General features: G+C 34.0%; 1 protein-coding gene across 1 annotated transcript; it reads left to right on the top strand.

The window, feature by feature from the left end:
- Positions 1-8137: 8137 nt before the first annotated feature.
- Positions 8138-16317, top strand: LOC139512330 (uncharacterized). Its single transcript, XM_071299862.1, has 4 exons — positions 8138-8274; positions 10108-10169; positions 11311-11380; positions 12545-16317. The coding sequence occupies exons 1-4, from the start codon at positions 8261-8263 to the stop codon at positions 15852-15854; spliced, it is 3456 nt and encodes a 1151-aa protein (XP_071155963.1). The 5' UTR covers positions 8138-8260; the 3' UTR covers positions 15855-16317.
- The last annotated feature ends 2326 nt before the right edge of the window (positions 16318-18643 follow it).

The following is an 18643-nucleotide window of genomic DNA, read 5'->3' as shown; positions in this document are numbered from 1 at the left end:
CTCAAATTCTGGGGATTCAAATGTTCATGATGATTGCTTATCAAGAAAAGTGTACGAAAAACGTAACAATTCCGAACTCCGAGGAAAATTCAAAAGAAAGTCCCTAATCAAATGGCAAAATCAAAAGCGCAAACACAACAAACGAATGGATAACAACTGTCACACTCCCGACTTGGCACACTTGAAGTTATGTGCATTCACTACCAGTTAAGATGCTTGTCTAAGGGAAGAGATGTGAAATGTTAATGCTACTACACGATGAGAGAGACACATATTGGTTATACTGTAACGGACCGAGAGTCTTACTTGTGTATCCACATTTTATCCACTCCGTCCCATAGATTGTTTTACAGAATTCAAAAGCCCGGTTTTGTTGATGTTAAAATAAAATAGTTAGTCATTTAGGAAAGAGGTTGCGTGAAGAATTTGGCAGGTTCAGCAATTTTACGTTGTTCAATGTGTAATTTTTATGAAAAATAGTGTATAAATGGTTAACATTTTTTAATCATATTAAGTTCGTACTTTTTTAAGGAATGAAATAAAAGTTGAGTTGCGTAACAACTCGTCAAAATTGACAATCAGTTTTGTGTACAATAATCACTTCATTACAAGTGAGGGTCTTAGTTAGCTAGTTAGTCGTCCTGAATATGCATGAAATATTTGCCACTGGACGTTAAGCAACCAACAATCAATCTTAGTTAGCAATAAAATCGGGAATATGCCAAGTCACGAATATGATAATTGTTTTCCACTCGTTCCTTTGGTTTATAATGATTGATTTTGTCCTCTTATTATCTTCCCAATCCCTTTCTGTCATACAATGAAAATGTCTCTATTTCTGAACTATATAATTGTTCGTATTAAAACAATACTGTTTAAAATTCACCTCAAAGAAGCTTAATAATAATACTTTTGTTAACTGAAGTTTGCTTTCCATCTTAACTGAGGCATAAGAAAAAGAAAAACATATGTCTTTATTCTCTATATAAAATCAAGAACTTGTAAAACCATAGAGCAATCGTCCAACCCGAACTTGCGAATCCTAAAGTAAAAGAACAGCCCTTCTGTTGTTATTTTAAGTCTTAGATGGACCTTTTACAAACAAAAACTAACAGAACCCATCGTCAGTTCAAATCGGCCCTCAGAACCGTTTCCAGCAAGTGTGTTTATATTGACACTGAGGAGACATTAGAACCAGTATTTTCAAAGCCTGAACAATTATTTTTTACGAAATGTTGCGAAGGTAAGGATACAATTAATCTATATTTATGGGAATTCACAAGCTTTGAGCACTTTTAGAAAAGGTTATATGGTTGAACCATAACACTGACAAATATTATCAGGAAGCAATCCCGAAAAATAAACCCGTTTCTGAAATAAATATATAGTTAAGGTGGCAATTAATAATGAAACCTGGTCCTTAACTGGTAGACAGTGATAAATATCGACGTCTTTGGAAAAAGTCAGTGTGTAGCATATTCTTTTATTTTATTTCCCCCATGAACAGTAGGATATTAATGTATGGTTTCCGTGAATACACTTTATAACTTCTTGTTCTTCTACTAAATTGATTCAAAAATGTTATAGTTGAATTAACTTTATGTGGGATTTATGAATTATTGCATGATCTAGCTGTTTTTCATTAACACAAGTGAATTCTTTCTATATAAAAATGACACTTTTATGATTGAAACAGTCGACATTTCAGAATTTTATTTTCAAGACATCATTGAAATAGAATTAAGATATAATTAGAAGGTTAAAGAATTATTATTTAATGTCAGAGATACTTATGCCCCAGCAGCACGAACAAGACAATATCAAGGCTTTCAGCACGGAATTTTATTATGAAATAAACATAAAATAAAATGAAACAGAAAAGAGTGGGATAAGATATCAAACAGGAACGAGTTGTAACTGCCACTAAACTGTATTTGGAACCAAAGGCTATCCATCATTTACAATAGAAACTGAGTTCACTTGTGAACTGAAAAAATAAAAAGTGTACATTGATTTGTTTTAAAAAAAACTGAATAATACAACAAAACCCAATAAACATCCTTACATCAGTAGCCATATAAGGAAGGACCAGTTACTTTTCCCTGAATGGTACCTATCAAATTGGACTTATGACCTGGTTTTACTTATATGAGTAACACAACCGGTTCCGCATGTGAAGCAGGATCTGCATACCCTTTCGGAGTACCTGGCCTCACGGTCATAAAACTTTCGAGCATGATTTTTGTACTCAGACTCGAAAATTAACCAATCAAATTGCTGGATTTCATGTTTCGAGCATGATTTTTTTTTTTTTTTTTTTTTTTTTTTTCATATTTTATTGAAATCTGTACATTTGTTAGTTCAATACATCGAATACCGGTACCTTATCCCGGTCTCGTTAACATTTGTAAATAACATATATATGCAGATATGAGTATTTGTTAGTAATTTACACATTATAATGACATAATAAAATAAAAAATATATACCATAACAGAAATAACAATTTGAATGTTCCTTAACAATCTAAATAGCTTAAAATTTACTATACTCGAGCATGATTTTTGTGCTCCGAGCACTGAGCAAGGTTTTCTGCCTTCAAGGCCTGATATCACATTCGGTTTTAGTGGGGTTTGTGATGCTCAGTGTATGTTACGTTTTGTGTACTTTTTTTCGTCTGTTTTTCATTTTTAGCCATGTTGATGTCAGTTGATGGTACTTGAAAGATCCACCGCAAATAAATATGAATATAACCATACAAGTAGTGCATGCATGCATGTCCTCCAATACCATCTCTCATATAAAAAAAAACACATCATGAAGAATCGAACTTTGTGTTTCTTTTCTAGCTACAAATGTATCCAGAATCAAAGGTGTAGAACATATTTTATCATAATCATTTGGTAATCAATGCAATTTGTGTCTCCATGAAAGTCTTGAACATTAAAACAAATAATTAGATAAACAAGCTAACGTTAAGTGTTTGGCTCAGTAAAGCTGCCATTGCGCAACACAGTTTAATATATATAGAAGTCTATGTCAATATGAAACACTGTCAAACATTCATACATAATAATCACACAGATCTGTGTCCACACTTGTTAATATATGAAATAATTATAAGGCGCATGTGTCGCATAAGGTTTGTTTCGCAGATGCTTTAAGCAATTGTTTAAATGTAGTAATTCAATGTAAATAAATGCTTGGAGTATAAGCTTCATTTTTTCACTTTCAATGTAACTATGCCAGACATATTTATTAGTAATAATGGCTTATTAAAGTTACTTAAACACTTAAATCCACACAAAGCCACTGGCCCTGATAATCTGCCAGCATATTTTTTACATAATTTTGCAGAAGAATTGTCTCCATTTTTGACATTCTTTTTCCAAAAATCTATTGATACTGGTAAAATCCCAAATGATTGGAAGCAGGCTAATGTTGTACCAATATTTAAAAAAGGTGACAAGCATAACGCTATTAATTATAGACCAGTTTCATTAACTGCAATATGTTGCAAAATTCTAGAACATATTTTAACAAGCAACATAAGGAAACATCTTACAATTAATAATATATTAAATGATAGTCAACATGGGTTTAAAAGTAAAAGGTCTTGTGAAACCCAACTTATCATCAGCATACAAGATCTTGCAAAATCATTAGGATATGGTAACCAAATAGATGTCATACTTTTAGATTTTTCCAAAGCTTTTGATAAAGTTCCCCATCAAAGATTAGCCCAGAAATTAGAATTTTATGGTATTAGAAATCAAAATTTTAATTGGATAAATGACTTTTTAGCTGACAGGCAACAGCAAGTACTATTAAATGGTGTTAAATCTTCAAAATTAGCTGTTGACTCTGGTGTGCCTCAGGGAACAGTTTTAGGCCCAACATTATTTTTACTCTTTATTAATGACCTACCCGAACATGTAACTTGCAATGCAAGACTTTTTGCAGATGACTGTTTATTGTATAGAAATGTAAATAATAGTTCTGATGCACAATTACTTCAAAAAGATTTATCTAGTTTAGTAAAATGGGAAGAGGACTGGCAAATGAATTTTAATCCTGAGAAGTGTTATGTAATTCATATTTCTAAAAAAAGTAAACCTTCCTCTTTTGATTATATATTGCACAATCATGTTTTAGAAGCAGTAAAAGACAGTAAATATTTAGGCGTAACTATAAGCCATGATCTTGATTGGGGAACACATATAAACAATATTACTTGTAAGGCAAATAAAACCTTAGGTTTTCTTCGTAGGAACCTGAAAAACTGCACACGTAAGGTTAAAAACCTTACGTACACATCACTTGTCCGTCCAGTCGTCGAATACTCTTCCCCTGTCTGGGATCCGTACAAAAAACATCACATCACTTAGGTTGAGCAGGTACAGCGTAAGGCAGCCAGGTTTGTCTTCAATGATTATAAAGACAGATCACCTGGTGCAGTTTCAAACTTAATTAAATCTTTGGAATGGGAAAATTTAGAAATAAGAAGGAAAAAAGCTAGATTAACTATGCTGTATAAAATAAATTGGGGGTTAGTGGAAGTTCCTAAGGACAATTTAACAATATCTGATAGACGTACTAGGGGGAAACATAAATTTAGGCAAATATCTACAAATAAAGATTTCTATAAATTTTCATTCTATCCTCGCACTTTTTCAGACTGGAACTCACTACCTGAAGCAATAGGTATGTCTGACACCCTGGAATCCTTCAAAAGTGGCATATCCACTCTAACACTTGCAGGATCCACAACAACTTATTAATTTAAACTACAAAGCCACTGTACATAATATATATATGTTATTGTTAATGATTTTTCTTTGTCATATTATTTTTAAATTAGATCCATATGTACATAGCACACAAGTTCCGGGAAGTTTTACACTCCTACCTAGGAGTCTACTCCCGTATTCAGAAGAAGAAGAAGAAGAAATTCAATTATGAACAAAAGAACAGGGGAGATATTTCAGTGTTTCCAGTCTGGTTGGTTTAGTATATCTATGAAGACTTATATATGAGAGGTCAACTGGATGTGTATTGATTGAAAGTATCCTAGACCAGGGAACATGATTTTCATTTTTTTGCAATTGAACTAAAACTAGCTTCCAGTACCGGAACAGCGATACTTTTTTATAAATTATAAAAGAGGGTCAAAAGATACCAGAGGGCTGAGGGACAGTCAAACTCATAGATTGAAAATAAACTGACAACGCCATGGCTAAAAAAAGAAGAATAATAGTACAGAAGACACAACATGGAAAACAAGACTAAGCAACACCTAAAACTGGGGGTGATCTCAGGTGCTCCGGAAGGGTAAGCATGTCCTGCTCCACATGTGGCACCCGTCGTGTTGCTTATGTTATAACATCATAATTCGGTAGGTCACATTCGTGAAAAGGGTAGGATATTGTAGTTACGACATAAGGAACATATCCGTTATCATCTGTGAAACGGTTATTCCATAACGGCCAACCAACTCGTGATGGTGTCCCTAAAATATACGAAGGGATGATTTCAACTTCACCGTTTGGAACTCTTGATTTAACAGCTTCCTTGTAAGCAGCAATCATCTATTAAGGAAACCATGATAGGATATACAAGCCCTGGAATATCGTATCAACTGGGAGATATATACTCCGTATGTAGGCGCTGTTGTAATGTTGTTACATAGAAATGGAAAGTTCACAGTTGAGAAGCTGAAATCATCTCTTTTGTCGTAAAGTTTTGTTTTCAACCGACCCTCATTGTCAATTTCTAGATGTAAGTCAAGATATGAGGCAGACTTAACTGTGTCTATAGTATCCTTTATCTCTAGTTCGATGGGAAAGATGATAAGCAAGCCAATAATAAGATCCATCAAGCTAGCGAACAATAATCCAGCAAACAATAAGATGCAGCAAGCTAGCAAACAATAAGAAAACATGTCAACCTAATCATGCATAAAAATCGAAGACCTGCAATAACACGAAACGTCCTTTGAAAATGACAATCATTTTCAGTAGGAAGACTAAATGCAATTTCATTTTAACACAGATATTAGTTATTCGCGTATCTAATACAACGTTTCATTAAGCCGGACATCTAAAATTCCTTTTATCTAATCTTTTCTGTTTTTAGTGTTCTCTGATTAGACAAGGCTTTGCTGAATAATAAGTTCTTCGATTGATCACAATGTCATATTTCAATAACGATCAGTAAATTTTGGGTCAAAACCGTACTTAAATAATCATGATCAAACCTAGTAATCTTTAATAAAGAACGTGTACGTGTACTTAGTTTAAAGTCGATTTGACCAACTTTACACTTTTGCATAATCTAGCTCCCGTTACTTTAAAACCTTCATTCCTAATATTTCCTATTTTTGTTATAATCATAAATTAAAGGAAGTACGGACAGTGGCGCAGGAATGGACTTAAATGTGTTTGTGTGTGTGTGTGTGGGGGGGGGGGGGGGGGGGTGCAAACATTTGCAATATTTTTGTTTCTAAACTAGTGGATGGAAAAGAGGGAGGGGCAGAAACAAGAAATGACTTCTTGAATTGCTAAGAGGGCTGGTACTGTTTACACTTATTTTTCATCTTTTTCACGTTATACTAGTATTTAAAAATATATACTACATAAAAGAGGAGAATTGAAATAAATACTTTAGACTATTATATTCTCAATTAAAACACCACCTCCATTGTCTCGTGGTAGCGTGTAATGCAGGAGGCCATTGGTTCAAACCCTGACCGTGTCAAACCAAAGACTTTATAATTGATATTTACTGCTTCTCCACTAAGCACGTGGTATTAAGGAGTAAGAGTAAAGACTGTTCGGCTCGGAGTCAAAATAATGTGTTTGGGTAAGGTGGTAGTAATGTCATCCTGAGGACAGTTACCTTGTGAACTAGCACGTTAAACATCCGGCTCAGGGTGTCTGTCTAGTACGAATCAGGGTTAATATTCAATTCCATTAGCATGTTGTCGTCCTGAATATGCATATTAATTTGCTGGATCCAGGTGGTGGACAACCCCTTCGTGGAAAAAAATTGGAATCACTGAAGCATAACTGGACCCCCCTTTCTAGGTCAGTCTGCCCCTCCCCCCCCCCCCTTTATGAAAAGTTCTGGATCCGCCAATGAGACGCATGTTAATTATGAGTGGTACAAATCATGTGTATATTTTTTAAGGAACGAAAGAACGAATTAATTGATTGGAAAACAAACCAATAAGTAATGTTTTTGTATTATTATTTTTTGCAGTACATGAACTTTTATTTCAAAACTTCGGATTAAGTAAGTAAAACTTTATTTTGATTCGGCATATTGACAAACAGTAAAAACATAAGCTTTAAATGAGCTTTTCACCGAATATAAAAACATATGTATTAGCAAATAAAACAAGACATGCAGCATGCAAATTAATAATAAAAAGCAGCAACAAACATTATTTTTCGGATTCATTAAGAATAACAGTCATACCACGGCATCAATTTGTTTTTTGTGGAGTTCGGGCTGCTACTTTAGCTTTCTTTGTAATGTTTGCTAACTTTTGTTTGTCTTTTAAATCATTTTTCTTTTTGTTCATGGTATTGTCTGTTATAATCGATTTATGATTTTCGAGTGTTCAATTTTTATTGGCGGATGAATAGGGGGTCCGTGGAATGGATTCCCTATTTTCTAATTGTCTGAATCGATCTTATCTTCTGCAAATTACTGGTAGGTGAGTTTTCCGCGGATAAAAACTTTTTTGCAGTACTATACAAAATTTACAATACTAACTTGAGAGGCCCCTCATGGGGGGGGGGGGGGTCCTAGTAATCACATAATCACCATTTTTTTGCCAATATAATCACATAATCATTAAATATTTGCTTATCTTTAGTAATCAAATAATCATAAACTAAAAATACAGTCCTAGGTAATCAAATAATCATGAAATATTTGGCTTAATAATCAAATAATCATTAAAAAAACGGCCAAGTAATCACATAATCAAAAACCCCATGAGGGCCCTCACTTGACACACGTAAAACCTAAACGTGTGCATTGCAATATATAACAAGATAAAAGATTTGTCAGCGCATGTATGGTAAAGGTCACGGTAGCGTGACGTCATAATAGAAGAAACGTTGTCAAAGTGACGGCACCTCCTATTCCTCACTACACAGTTTCATCTGTCGCAGTAAGGAGTGATTATAAAAGAAGCAAACATATATTAGATTATTTCAATCCGTGTATACGTAAAGTTGTGGAAGAAAGAATGAAAAAGGATCGGTAAGCATAGTTTAAGTTAATTTATGCTAATTTTAATAATGTATGTATATTAAAAAAAAAAAGAGAACTATACCTAATGTTTCATAATATTACTTTATTACTATTATTAATAGTGTAAGTAGAACCACATGCAGCCTTACAAGAACGCGAATTAAATAACAGCACCGAAAGGATGCTCCTCCAGTTAAAAGAAAAAGAAAATCAGCGCTTTAAACTTTGACTACAACTAAATCAAAGTGAAAAATGTAGATAGCAAGATAATATAATAAGAATAGTATAAAAAAAAATATGCTACTACTACTGGGTCTACATATAATGACGAGACTAGTTTTTTTATGATTTGACTAGAAACATGTAAAACAAATTGTCGGTTAGTTAAAAAACTGATGTCAAAAGTAAACAATTTATTAGCTTCATTATAAAACTGTGCGATAGTTTTATGAAAACATAATGGTAAATATAATGACTAATTAGCAAAATAGTCTTGTAAAGATATCTTGAACTATTGGTCAACGAGGTAGCATGTCTCTATATTTGTCTAGCAAACAGACTTTTTTTTTTTATCCCAAACTAAAATATAAACGCTATATGTAATACCTTTACATAGTTTATTTTATTAAAGAAAACTCAGCCGCAGAAGACTGCGTAACAGGAGCATATTATACACAATATAAATTACAACATAGTTCATAATACATACAGTATACATAGTTCATAATACATACAGTATACATTTTTAATCTATACATCTTCAGAAATAAATCTTTGTTTATTGCAATTTTAAATCAGACAAGCATCTTTTCTACCTTTTGAATAAAAACTGACAACTTAGACAGCACATTATTATCACAATATTTAAGCATGCCCAGTACCTTTTTAACATTTGGATATTCTAAATAATATGGAGGTATGAACTTCCCCCTTAAATCTTTAACTTCACAATTGGTACATATACATATATAGTGGTACACATTCCCAAGACCAGCTTTACAACATGGACAAATTCTCTCATTTCGTGGTACATTTCTCCATCTCCCTGTTTCAATGGGAAACTTTGTATTACATACCCTTAATTTACATATATTTACTCTATGACCCCACCTTAATTTTAACAGATATATGGTTCTAAGCAGAACTCTTCTTTAAAGTGTAAATAAAATCCCCCCCCCCCCCCCCCGGGCCCTCCTTTGAAGAGTTGTTTATATCAGAGAACCATTTTTGAATAAACTGGTCCTGGAGACGCTGCCGTACATTAATTTTAATATGATTACAATCAACTACTCCGAAATATTATAAATTATATTTCACAAAAGCCACAGTCATTAAACACAGATTTTACATAGTTAAACCATTTGAAATTATAACCTTCATGCTAATGCATGTACCAAAGTAACTTATACAGTTTACCCGATATCTTTTTATCACTTGTTGCAAGCTTGTGCCAAAAACATACCATTTGTAAGTTGATCTGCAGTTCAAGTGGAAATCTTCCAAGTTCTCCATGCACCATAAAATTTGGCGTAGAGGATCGCACCCCAAAATGCGCTTACAAAACTGTAGATGTATTTTTTCAGTATTATTTTTATTTTCAAACCCCCATATTTCCGAGGAATAGGTCAAAATAGGAACCACCAATGCATCAAATAATTTTAACTGTAAATCAATCGGGAGTGAGATATTTTGTATCTTCTTGTAAAGAGCATAAAGTACCACAGATATATACCTCCATAATACAACACATCATTGTTTTATACGGTCTTCTTCAAGTAATGATTCCTTGCCATTTTAAGCTGAGGAAATATGAAAACAAAATATTTTTTTTCTCTTTTGTAGTGATAAAGTCGAAAATATGGCACATACAAAGCAGGCTGTGCACAAGAAGACGACAGAAAGAAGTAAGTTTAAGGAGCCACTTCATCGCGCGTTATTCCTTCTTGGGTTTGTTTGCTCACCCGGTGGACTAATTGTTTTAATCGAGAGCTTGATTAGAACGGGATTCCTATGCCTTTTTTATGTTTTTTTATTTCGGTGTAGTAGTTTAAATCGGACTTTCCCGAAAACGGTAACAAAAATTCATTTTTGTTTTGCTGGGGAAAGGTACACAATTTTTCGAGAGATAGGTATATAAACTTGGAAATAAGGTAATGATTGATGGAGCGGCTTTACCAGACGTTCCGTGTGTATAGTTCATATTCTACATATAATCTTTTTGGTTCGATCAGTGTGCAGTTTCTACACCCCTCCCCCTACCCCAAACCGGCCAAATAAAATGTCTGCAACAATGTAAGGATCATAAACACATTTTCTAGGCCGAAGTGACATGCAACTTCTGATAAACGTATTATCTCACTTCATTCTTCAAACAGGAATATTACTAAAACAATAAAGGTGCACAATAAAACGAAAGCATATCTCGTACATATTAATTACAAATATCGTCTTCGAATTATAAACATGTAACTCCGTGCTGTTATAAGACTAAAGCGTTAATATGATTTGAATACTTGTAAAAATATAGTACATAACGTTGATGTATAAAATCGATACCGAAATACAGCGGCAAGTATTACAGTATGGAACAGCATGGTTTCATCCCTATTTCTATAACCTCCAATGGGGGGTCCAAAGGGGGATGGGGTGGTCCGGGGTTTGGAACCCATTTTGTTTGACGACCAATGCCTTTAAATAGGGTTCCAATCTCCCTTTTTCTTGTCGATCCCCCACTGATATGCCTGTGCTATGTCTAGAACCTAGCCATTTGCAATGCTCAGTTATATTTCATGTTTTTGTCCTTTCGGTAAAGTGTTGATGACAGTTCTAAAATAGTGTATCTTTTTAGTGAACAAATTTTCTTAACTGGAGTTTGGCATTGTACAGATATATTTTAACCTGTATATTGACTTATATATGTCTTTTCTTTCTTCATTTACTAGTAATAGTATTCGTTGTAGTGCTATTTCATCATTTCATTAACATATATTTCCAACTCATTAATACCACATCATTAACTAATACAAAGCTTTGTGTATTTTGTAGTCGGATTAAGAAGCCAGAAATTCAAGATAGAGTATGATACAGTGGAAAACGTGGACAGGAATGGAAATGAGTAAGTTTTCTCTAGTTTTTCTCTGTACAAATATAGAATATGAGACCATATCAAATTCAATTCTCTGTAAAAAAACAAAAGGTCCTTAAACCATAAAGTACAGCAAAACATACCGTATAATAATTACCTTACCGTATCCTTACGACAATGGTATATCTTCGACAAAATAAAACCTCCCAAACCGGATATGAAATTTCAAACTAAATGAAATTTACAAAAATAAAGTCATATGAAACGAGTGACTGTTGAAAAATAATGCTTATTCAATTCTTGAACCAAATCATGTATTTATCATAAACTTGGTCTGTTGTGCACGATTTTATCATTTTTTACGCAAACATATCGTATAATCGTCAATTGTTTTTCTCTCTGTCTGTGATTATGTGAAAATATGGCGGCTATCGTGTTTTGAAGCCGAAGTTTACCGATTGTCACCTTATAGTAAACAATCAACAAAGAAGCATGGATATTGAGCACGTGTATAACATGTACAATCAGACAATATATTATTTCAATGAGAAAACCATGCGTATTGCGATCACCGGATTTTTACGAGACGGGTCACGCTAAGGTCACTTTGCATACGAAAAATATGCCGGCTAATTGCTTCCTGGAAGTAAGCAATTAAAAAAAAAGTATATATACATAAGTTTAATAATGAAAACTATTCATTTAGTTATAGAAAACACATGCATCATTTTTTTTAATTTGAGGTTTCATATGACTTTAAGCAAGAGACAATGATACAGACGAAAAAATCAGAAAAACGAACAATGCCGTCGAGTTGATAGATGTCTAATAACTTAATAATAGAAATATAAGAAAATCGGAAAAGCCTGATAATAATGGTATACCACATTGTATATCGACATGAAGTCATGTTACACAGGGTAACATATTAGGTTATCCTCTTAAAATTATACATGGTTTTGCATTCGTATTGTCACTCCTTCAGGGTCATAAATTGGGAATGGCCATACTTTATGTTTTAATGGGTTAGTTCAGGTAGCCACTACTTTCTGGTTTTTTGATAAGAGTCCAGTTCTACTATACAACTGATTTCTGTGCTAAAATGACGCAATGTACTAGTATCATGATTAAGAAGCGCTATTTTATGAAGCGAGTCGCTATAAATTACGTTAAGAACAAAAATAACTGTTTCAGATTGTTTGCCAACTGGAAGTGTTTAATTCAAGAAAAAGAGGAAGCAATCCAAACAGCCTCAACCAAACTACAAAACATGCAACCAAGCAAACTTTCCGAGAATAGGCTCAGACAAGAAATAGAACAATGGATCGATTTTAAAGAGGCTGACAGACATGTCATGAAGCGACGCATGCACAATCTACAAACTTCTATGAAAGATAAGCTGCATTACTTAAGGAAACAGAAACACTTTCTTCTTGATAAACAGAAAACCCTGAAAAATGTTTACAAGACAATTGAAAAGAGCAACCGCTCAAGAATTCCAAATCCTTTTCTACAATTCATTCTTGACGTCAAACGCGAACATTACAAACTTTTCAACAAGGAACTTTTGATTTCATCAAATGGTAGCTTAAACAAGTATAAAAGACAAATGATCGAAGCCAACACTGCCATTATTGATGACACCACGTTATATTTTGGGAGAACTGGTAAAACAAACGTGATGACACAAATTCATGAAAATAAACTAGAATCCGACAAGTGTATTACAGGCGAGTGTGTTGACTCTTGCTGCGCATGTCGTAGGTCCGAATCAGAACTTAGTTTTCTGAATCATGAATTTGAAATTGAGTGTAATATGTTTGAACTATCTATAGAAAGCAAGAAAACTGAAAATGGTTCTAGAAAGAAGGACACACAAAGGAACGAGCTCAAAAAGCATGCTAAGAGATCGAAAATTCCTGTTCAAGTAAAGCTGCCACCATTGCTAGCTAACAAGAAAATAGAATACGAGGAAAAGTCGTCCTCTACTCCAGTAAAACTACCACTACTGCTACTAAACAAGAAGATGAAATACGTGGAAGATTCGTACTCCGAGTCTCTAAAACGCCAACCATTGTTACCAAACAAGAACATGCTATACGCGAAAGAACGCTCTGACACTACTCTTAAACTACCAGCATTATTACCTGACAAAAAGAAAACATGCATGCAAGAACACCCTTTCACTTATCGTCCTGGCACTCCAAAACTGCTTCCACCATTACAGATCTTGCCACAAAACATAAAAAAGACATTAATTGTAAACAAGATCAGGGATGAAAATAAATATAAAAGTAAAGTTAATATGTCAACAGAATCAACGTCTAAACCAGCAACACAGCAACTAGCTGAGACAAATTCTTCCAATGAAATTTTAGACATGAGCGCAGAAATAGGTTCTAAAAGGGTAAACTGGAAAAGCAAGTACCCAACTTTAAGGCTGCAAAACGCATCTCGTAACAATAACTACGCCAGTGATAGAAAGTACCGATTTTCCAGGCTGCACATTTCATCTGGTCAAAAATGCTATATCCCTAAAAGCAAAAGAGATAAAGTTAGCAAAATGGTTTATAAAAGATACTGCACCACAAGAAAACAAAACATGAATATAGGAAAGCAAACAGACAGAGAAAAATCAGACAGATACCCAAAACCAGATCAAATTCATGCATTGCCACAAAATATGAAAGAGAGATATATTATTAATAAGATCAGTAATGAAAAGAAAGAGAAAAATAGAGTTATTCCAACGCAATCAAAGTCTATAACAGCAAACGGTGGAACTTTAAATATGAACTCAGAATTTGCTTTGAGAAGGGTAAAATGGGAAAACAAGTTTCAAACGTTTAGGTTGCAAAAGACATCTGGTAAAGATTACCACATCTCTGAGAGAAAGTACCGATTTTCCAGGCTGCATAAGTCATCTGGTAAAAATTGTTATATACCAAAAAGCAAAAGTGATAAAGTAAGCAAAATCGTTACTAAAAAATATTGTACCACAAGAACACAAAAAAGGAATGTCAAAAAGCAAACAGAAATGGAAAGACCGGACAGGTACCCAGCACCAGATCAAATTCATAATTGGCAAGATAATTTAAAAAACATATTGATTTTAAAAAAGATGAGCAAGGAAAAGAAATGTGAAAGGGAAGTCGTGAAATCAATGCCTTTATCAGCTACACAGAAGGCCGATGAGACAAAAACTTCCAAAAAAAAATCTAAACCAACACAAGAGCAGACTGGTGAGACAACTGCTTTCAATAAAATGTATAAATCAACACAACAAGAGGTTGATGAGACAAAAGCTTCCAATAAAATGTCTAAACCAGCACAACAGCAGGCAGATGAGACAAAAGCCGCCAATAAAATGTTTAGATCAGCACAAGAGCAGGCAATTGCAACAAAAGCCGCCAATACAATATATAAATCAGCACAAGAGCAGACTGATGAGACAAAAGCTTCCCATAAAATGTCTAGATCAGTACCAGAGCAGACTGATAAGACAACATATTCCAATAAAATGTCTAAATCAACACAACAGATGGCTGATGCGTCAACAACTTCCAATAAAATGTCTAGATCAGCACCAGAGCAGACTGATGGGACAAAAGCTTCCAGTAAAATGTCTAACTCAACACAACAGCAGGCTGATGAGACAACATATTCCAATGAAATATCAGACCCAGCACAAAAGCAGACTAATATGACAACAGCTTTCAATAAAATGTCCAAACCGGGACCTGAGCAGACTGTTGAGACAACAGGTTTCAATAAAATGTCCAAACCAGCACCAAAGCAGACTGTTGAGACAACAGCTTCCAATAAAATGTCTACATCAACACAACAGTATGCCGATAGGACAACAGCTTCAAATGATACCACAAGAAAACAAAACAGGAATGTTAGAGAGCAGACAGAAAGAGAAAAATCGGTCAGCCATTTAGAACAAGACCAATATCATACTATGATGAAAATTGCAGTGGATGATAAATATCCAACTGAAGACATCTTTCACAAGCTGGGTGATAACGAACTGATAGGGTTTTATCAGGTGCAAGAAAATGATCTGTTTCCTGTCATCGAAAATATGAGTGACAGCAAAGTGATAGAAATATTCAAGAAACTGCACGACCAGCATATTGCAGTCATTCAAAGTAATACCGTATATGACATTCAGAGCTCGAGCTCAGGTAGTACAATAGATGATATTCAAGATGCAGGAGAAAATGGTGGTACATTGAAATCAACAATGAAAACATTTGTAAAAAAACTTATTCCAGGTTGCATAACGAACGGAAACCAATGTCAACCAACAGAAACTCTTTCTTCAGATTGGCAAATTATAAAAATCCTCTCTGGAACGAATATCAAGACACAACATATTCCTATGCCATCCGCACAATTTATTCCTATGCCACCCAATTCACCAAAACCAAAAACATCAAACGTCAGACGTAAACGATATGGCCGAAAAAAGGATGAAAATAACAATCTAGAATCTTAAAAGCATTAATATTCAGATTGTTTGATACATGTACGCTTCATATTTGCAAAAGAACATCTTTAGTGGATACCTCCAGTTGTTAGAGATATTGCAGGGAAAATGTTGAAAACTTATAAAATAAAATCGGATTGTGTGATACATTCACAATTCATATTTTCAAAAGACTATCTTTAGAGCATATATGTTAACATATATATAGTTAATATACTCGGGTAATTCATTTGTTAAACTAGGCCTCAGCTTGCGCTGTAAATGTACAATGTCCTAGTTTGTTTTTAGCAGCAATGGCAAAAGAGGTCTGAAACATTGTTCCAGGACCACTGAGTGGCGAGAATATAATGAAATATCCAGTAAAAACAGCAAATTGAATATATATAAAATAGCAATAGCAACAATAGAAAGACATTCATATTGCATATATGTAAATACCTTTTTTTGTAAATAAAATAAATTAAAAAAACAATTTTATTTTTATCAATGTGTCACACTCCATTGCACAACCTTAATATCTAATATTTCATTAGAAATCTAACAGTAGGAAAAATTACGAAATAATAAAGTATTATGAGCCACTGACATTTAAACTTACATTGTATGAGGTCTATAGATTGATTGATTGGTGTCCTATCAGCAGTTTTGTGCTATTTTGTGGCAGTCAGTTTTTATTGGTGGAGGAGGTCAGAGAGCCCAGAGAGAACTACCTTCCCTCTGTAGGAAAACTGACGATACTGGTTAATTAAGATTAGTCTAGCTCATCTGCCACATGCAAATTTTCTACTCACAACCTCAGTGCAGACCAGCTAGTGATAACACTAATATGACTACTTGGAGGAATTAATTGTCCACCAAGGTCCATCTTTATGTATCAAAAACCCCAATAATTTTAAGTACAGGTATAAGGAGTAAATATATTAGAGGATGTTTTAGAATATAGCATGTCTTTTACTTTTATATAACAATTTTACATGGAATTGAAGTGAGCTAGCTAAAGGATGACCCATATTCTCACAATCGATTTTATGAATACAATGTACCCTAATGATTGTTGTTATTATACTTCATCTTAAAATGCCATATTTTGATTGGCTAATACGAGGGTGTTGATTTACTCTATCACATGGCTGAGAGGGTGACAATTTTTTTTTAATGTCACCTTCTCGTCTAGACCAATAAAAAATCGATAATTTACAGGACAATGAATTGAATTAACATCAAGTTGTTAAATAAAATGCTTAATTTCTACGTTTTGGCTCAGATTCTATTATTTGACTGTCAAAATAAAAAATCTAAAACATCTTGCTTCACTTCTGTTGATTTTTGTAATACTAGTAACGTTGTTATATGTACGTGACGTCATAGAAAATACTTATTGTTATGCGTTTACTTTTTTACATTGGCTAGAGGTATAGGGGGAGGGTTGAGATCTCATAAACATGTTTAACCCCGCCGCATTTTTGCGCCTGTCCCAATTCATGAGCCTCTGGCCTTTGTTAGTCTTGTATTATTTTTAATTCTAGTTTCTTGTTTTTAGTATGGCGTTCATTATCACTGAACTAGTATATATATTTGTTTAGGGGCCAGCTACAGGTCGCCTCCGGGTGCGGGAATTTCTCGTTGCATTGAAGACCTGTTGGTGACCTTCTGCTGTTGTCTGTTCTATGGTCGAGTTGTCTCTTCGCCGCGGTTGACAATGTCTTCTCGGGGTAACAATCTGCTCTATCACCCTCTAAGCTGTGTTATTTATATAATGTAATTGTCACACTCAGACTGTATAATATAAATCATGGCTAATAGCACTGAAACTGTATGTAATTAAGTTTTAAACAAAAATAACAATACCAATTATGTTTTGTATTGTTTTAAGGGGTAGCTCCTAATATATATACATATATAATGTGTGTTTACTATGTCTTCAACAATATTCAACAGTAACATTTTCTGGTCACTTATTTATTTATAGTAAAGAATTTCGGCAATATCACCCCTCCCCTCACATCCAAAAACACAACCCAAACATATCAGCTGGAAAGATGATTGTTTTAATTGCTACTTTCAATTACTGTAAATTCAGAAATTATAGAGTGCTTTTTGTTTTGCAACTTTTGAGGAATGAATAACAAGAGTGCACACGCTGAAATGTCTCGCCTTCTTTACTAACCATTGATATCATCTTGATAGTCCTCAATATAAAGCTTTACTACAACTATCACATAAACTTAACATGATCCAAGAAAACAAAGTCAATGTCATAGAAACCAAACAAGAAATACATGTACACCTTACAATCGTTCAATAGGAATCAATACACCGAATATAATTGACCTATTGCTTATATTTTCTAAGAAACTGACTTAACCCTCTTGCTATCAGTTAATTTTCAAGGTTGCATTTCGCGTGCCAGAAAATACGACAGCTTGACGTCTGTGACGTTAGATGTCAAAAGTCGGAAAGCTAACCCCGGTTTGACCCCATTAACAATGAAAGTCATGTAACTACCATATTTGGGCAATTTTTTTTGTAATTTTTTCGTCAATTGAAACGACTCTATTTCCTCCAAAATATCATATTAAATGAAATCAAAGCATGCTGTTCGTTACAAATGCCAATTGTGTATACTTTTTAGAAGTTCTCGCATACAAATTGTTTTGATTAAACGTACTGAATTAGAACACGAAGACTTCAAACCAAAGGTCGGCACTCGTCGCGTCAAGTTTTTTCAACACATCAGTTCAAATTTCTTTCTTAACTTCTAGGAAACCTATGCTGAATTTAAAATATGTGATCAGGCT

Source organism: Mytilus edulis, chromosome 1 (genome assembly GCF_963676685.1).
Source record: "Mytilus edulis chromosome 1, xbMytEdul2.2, whole genome shotgun sequence".
NCBI classification, from domain to species: domain Eukaryota; kingdom Metazoa; phylum Mollusca; class Bivalvia; order Mytilida; family Mytilidae; genus Mytilus; species Mytilus edulis.
This window is presented reverse-complemented; position numbering and strand designations above follow the sequence as displayed.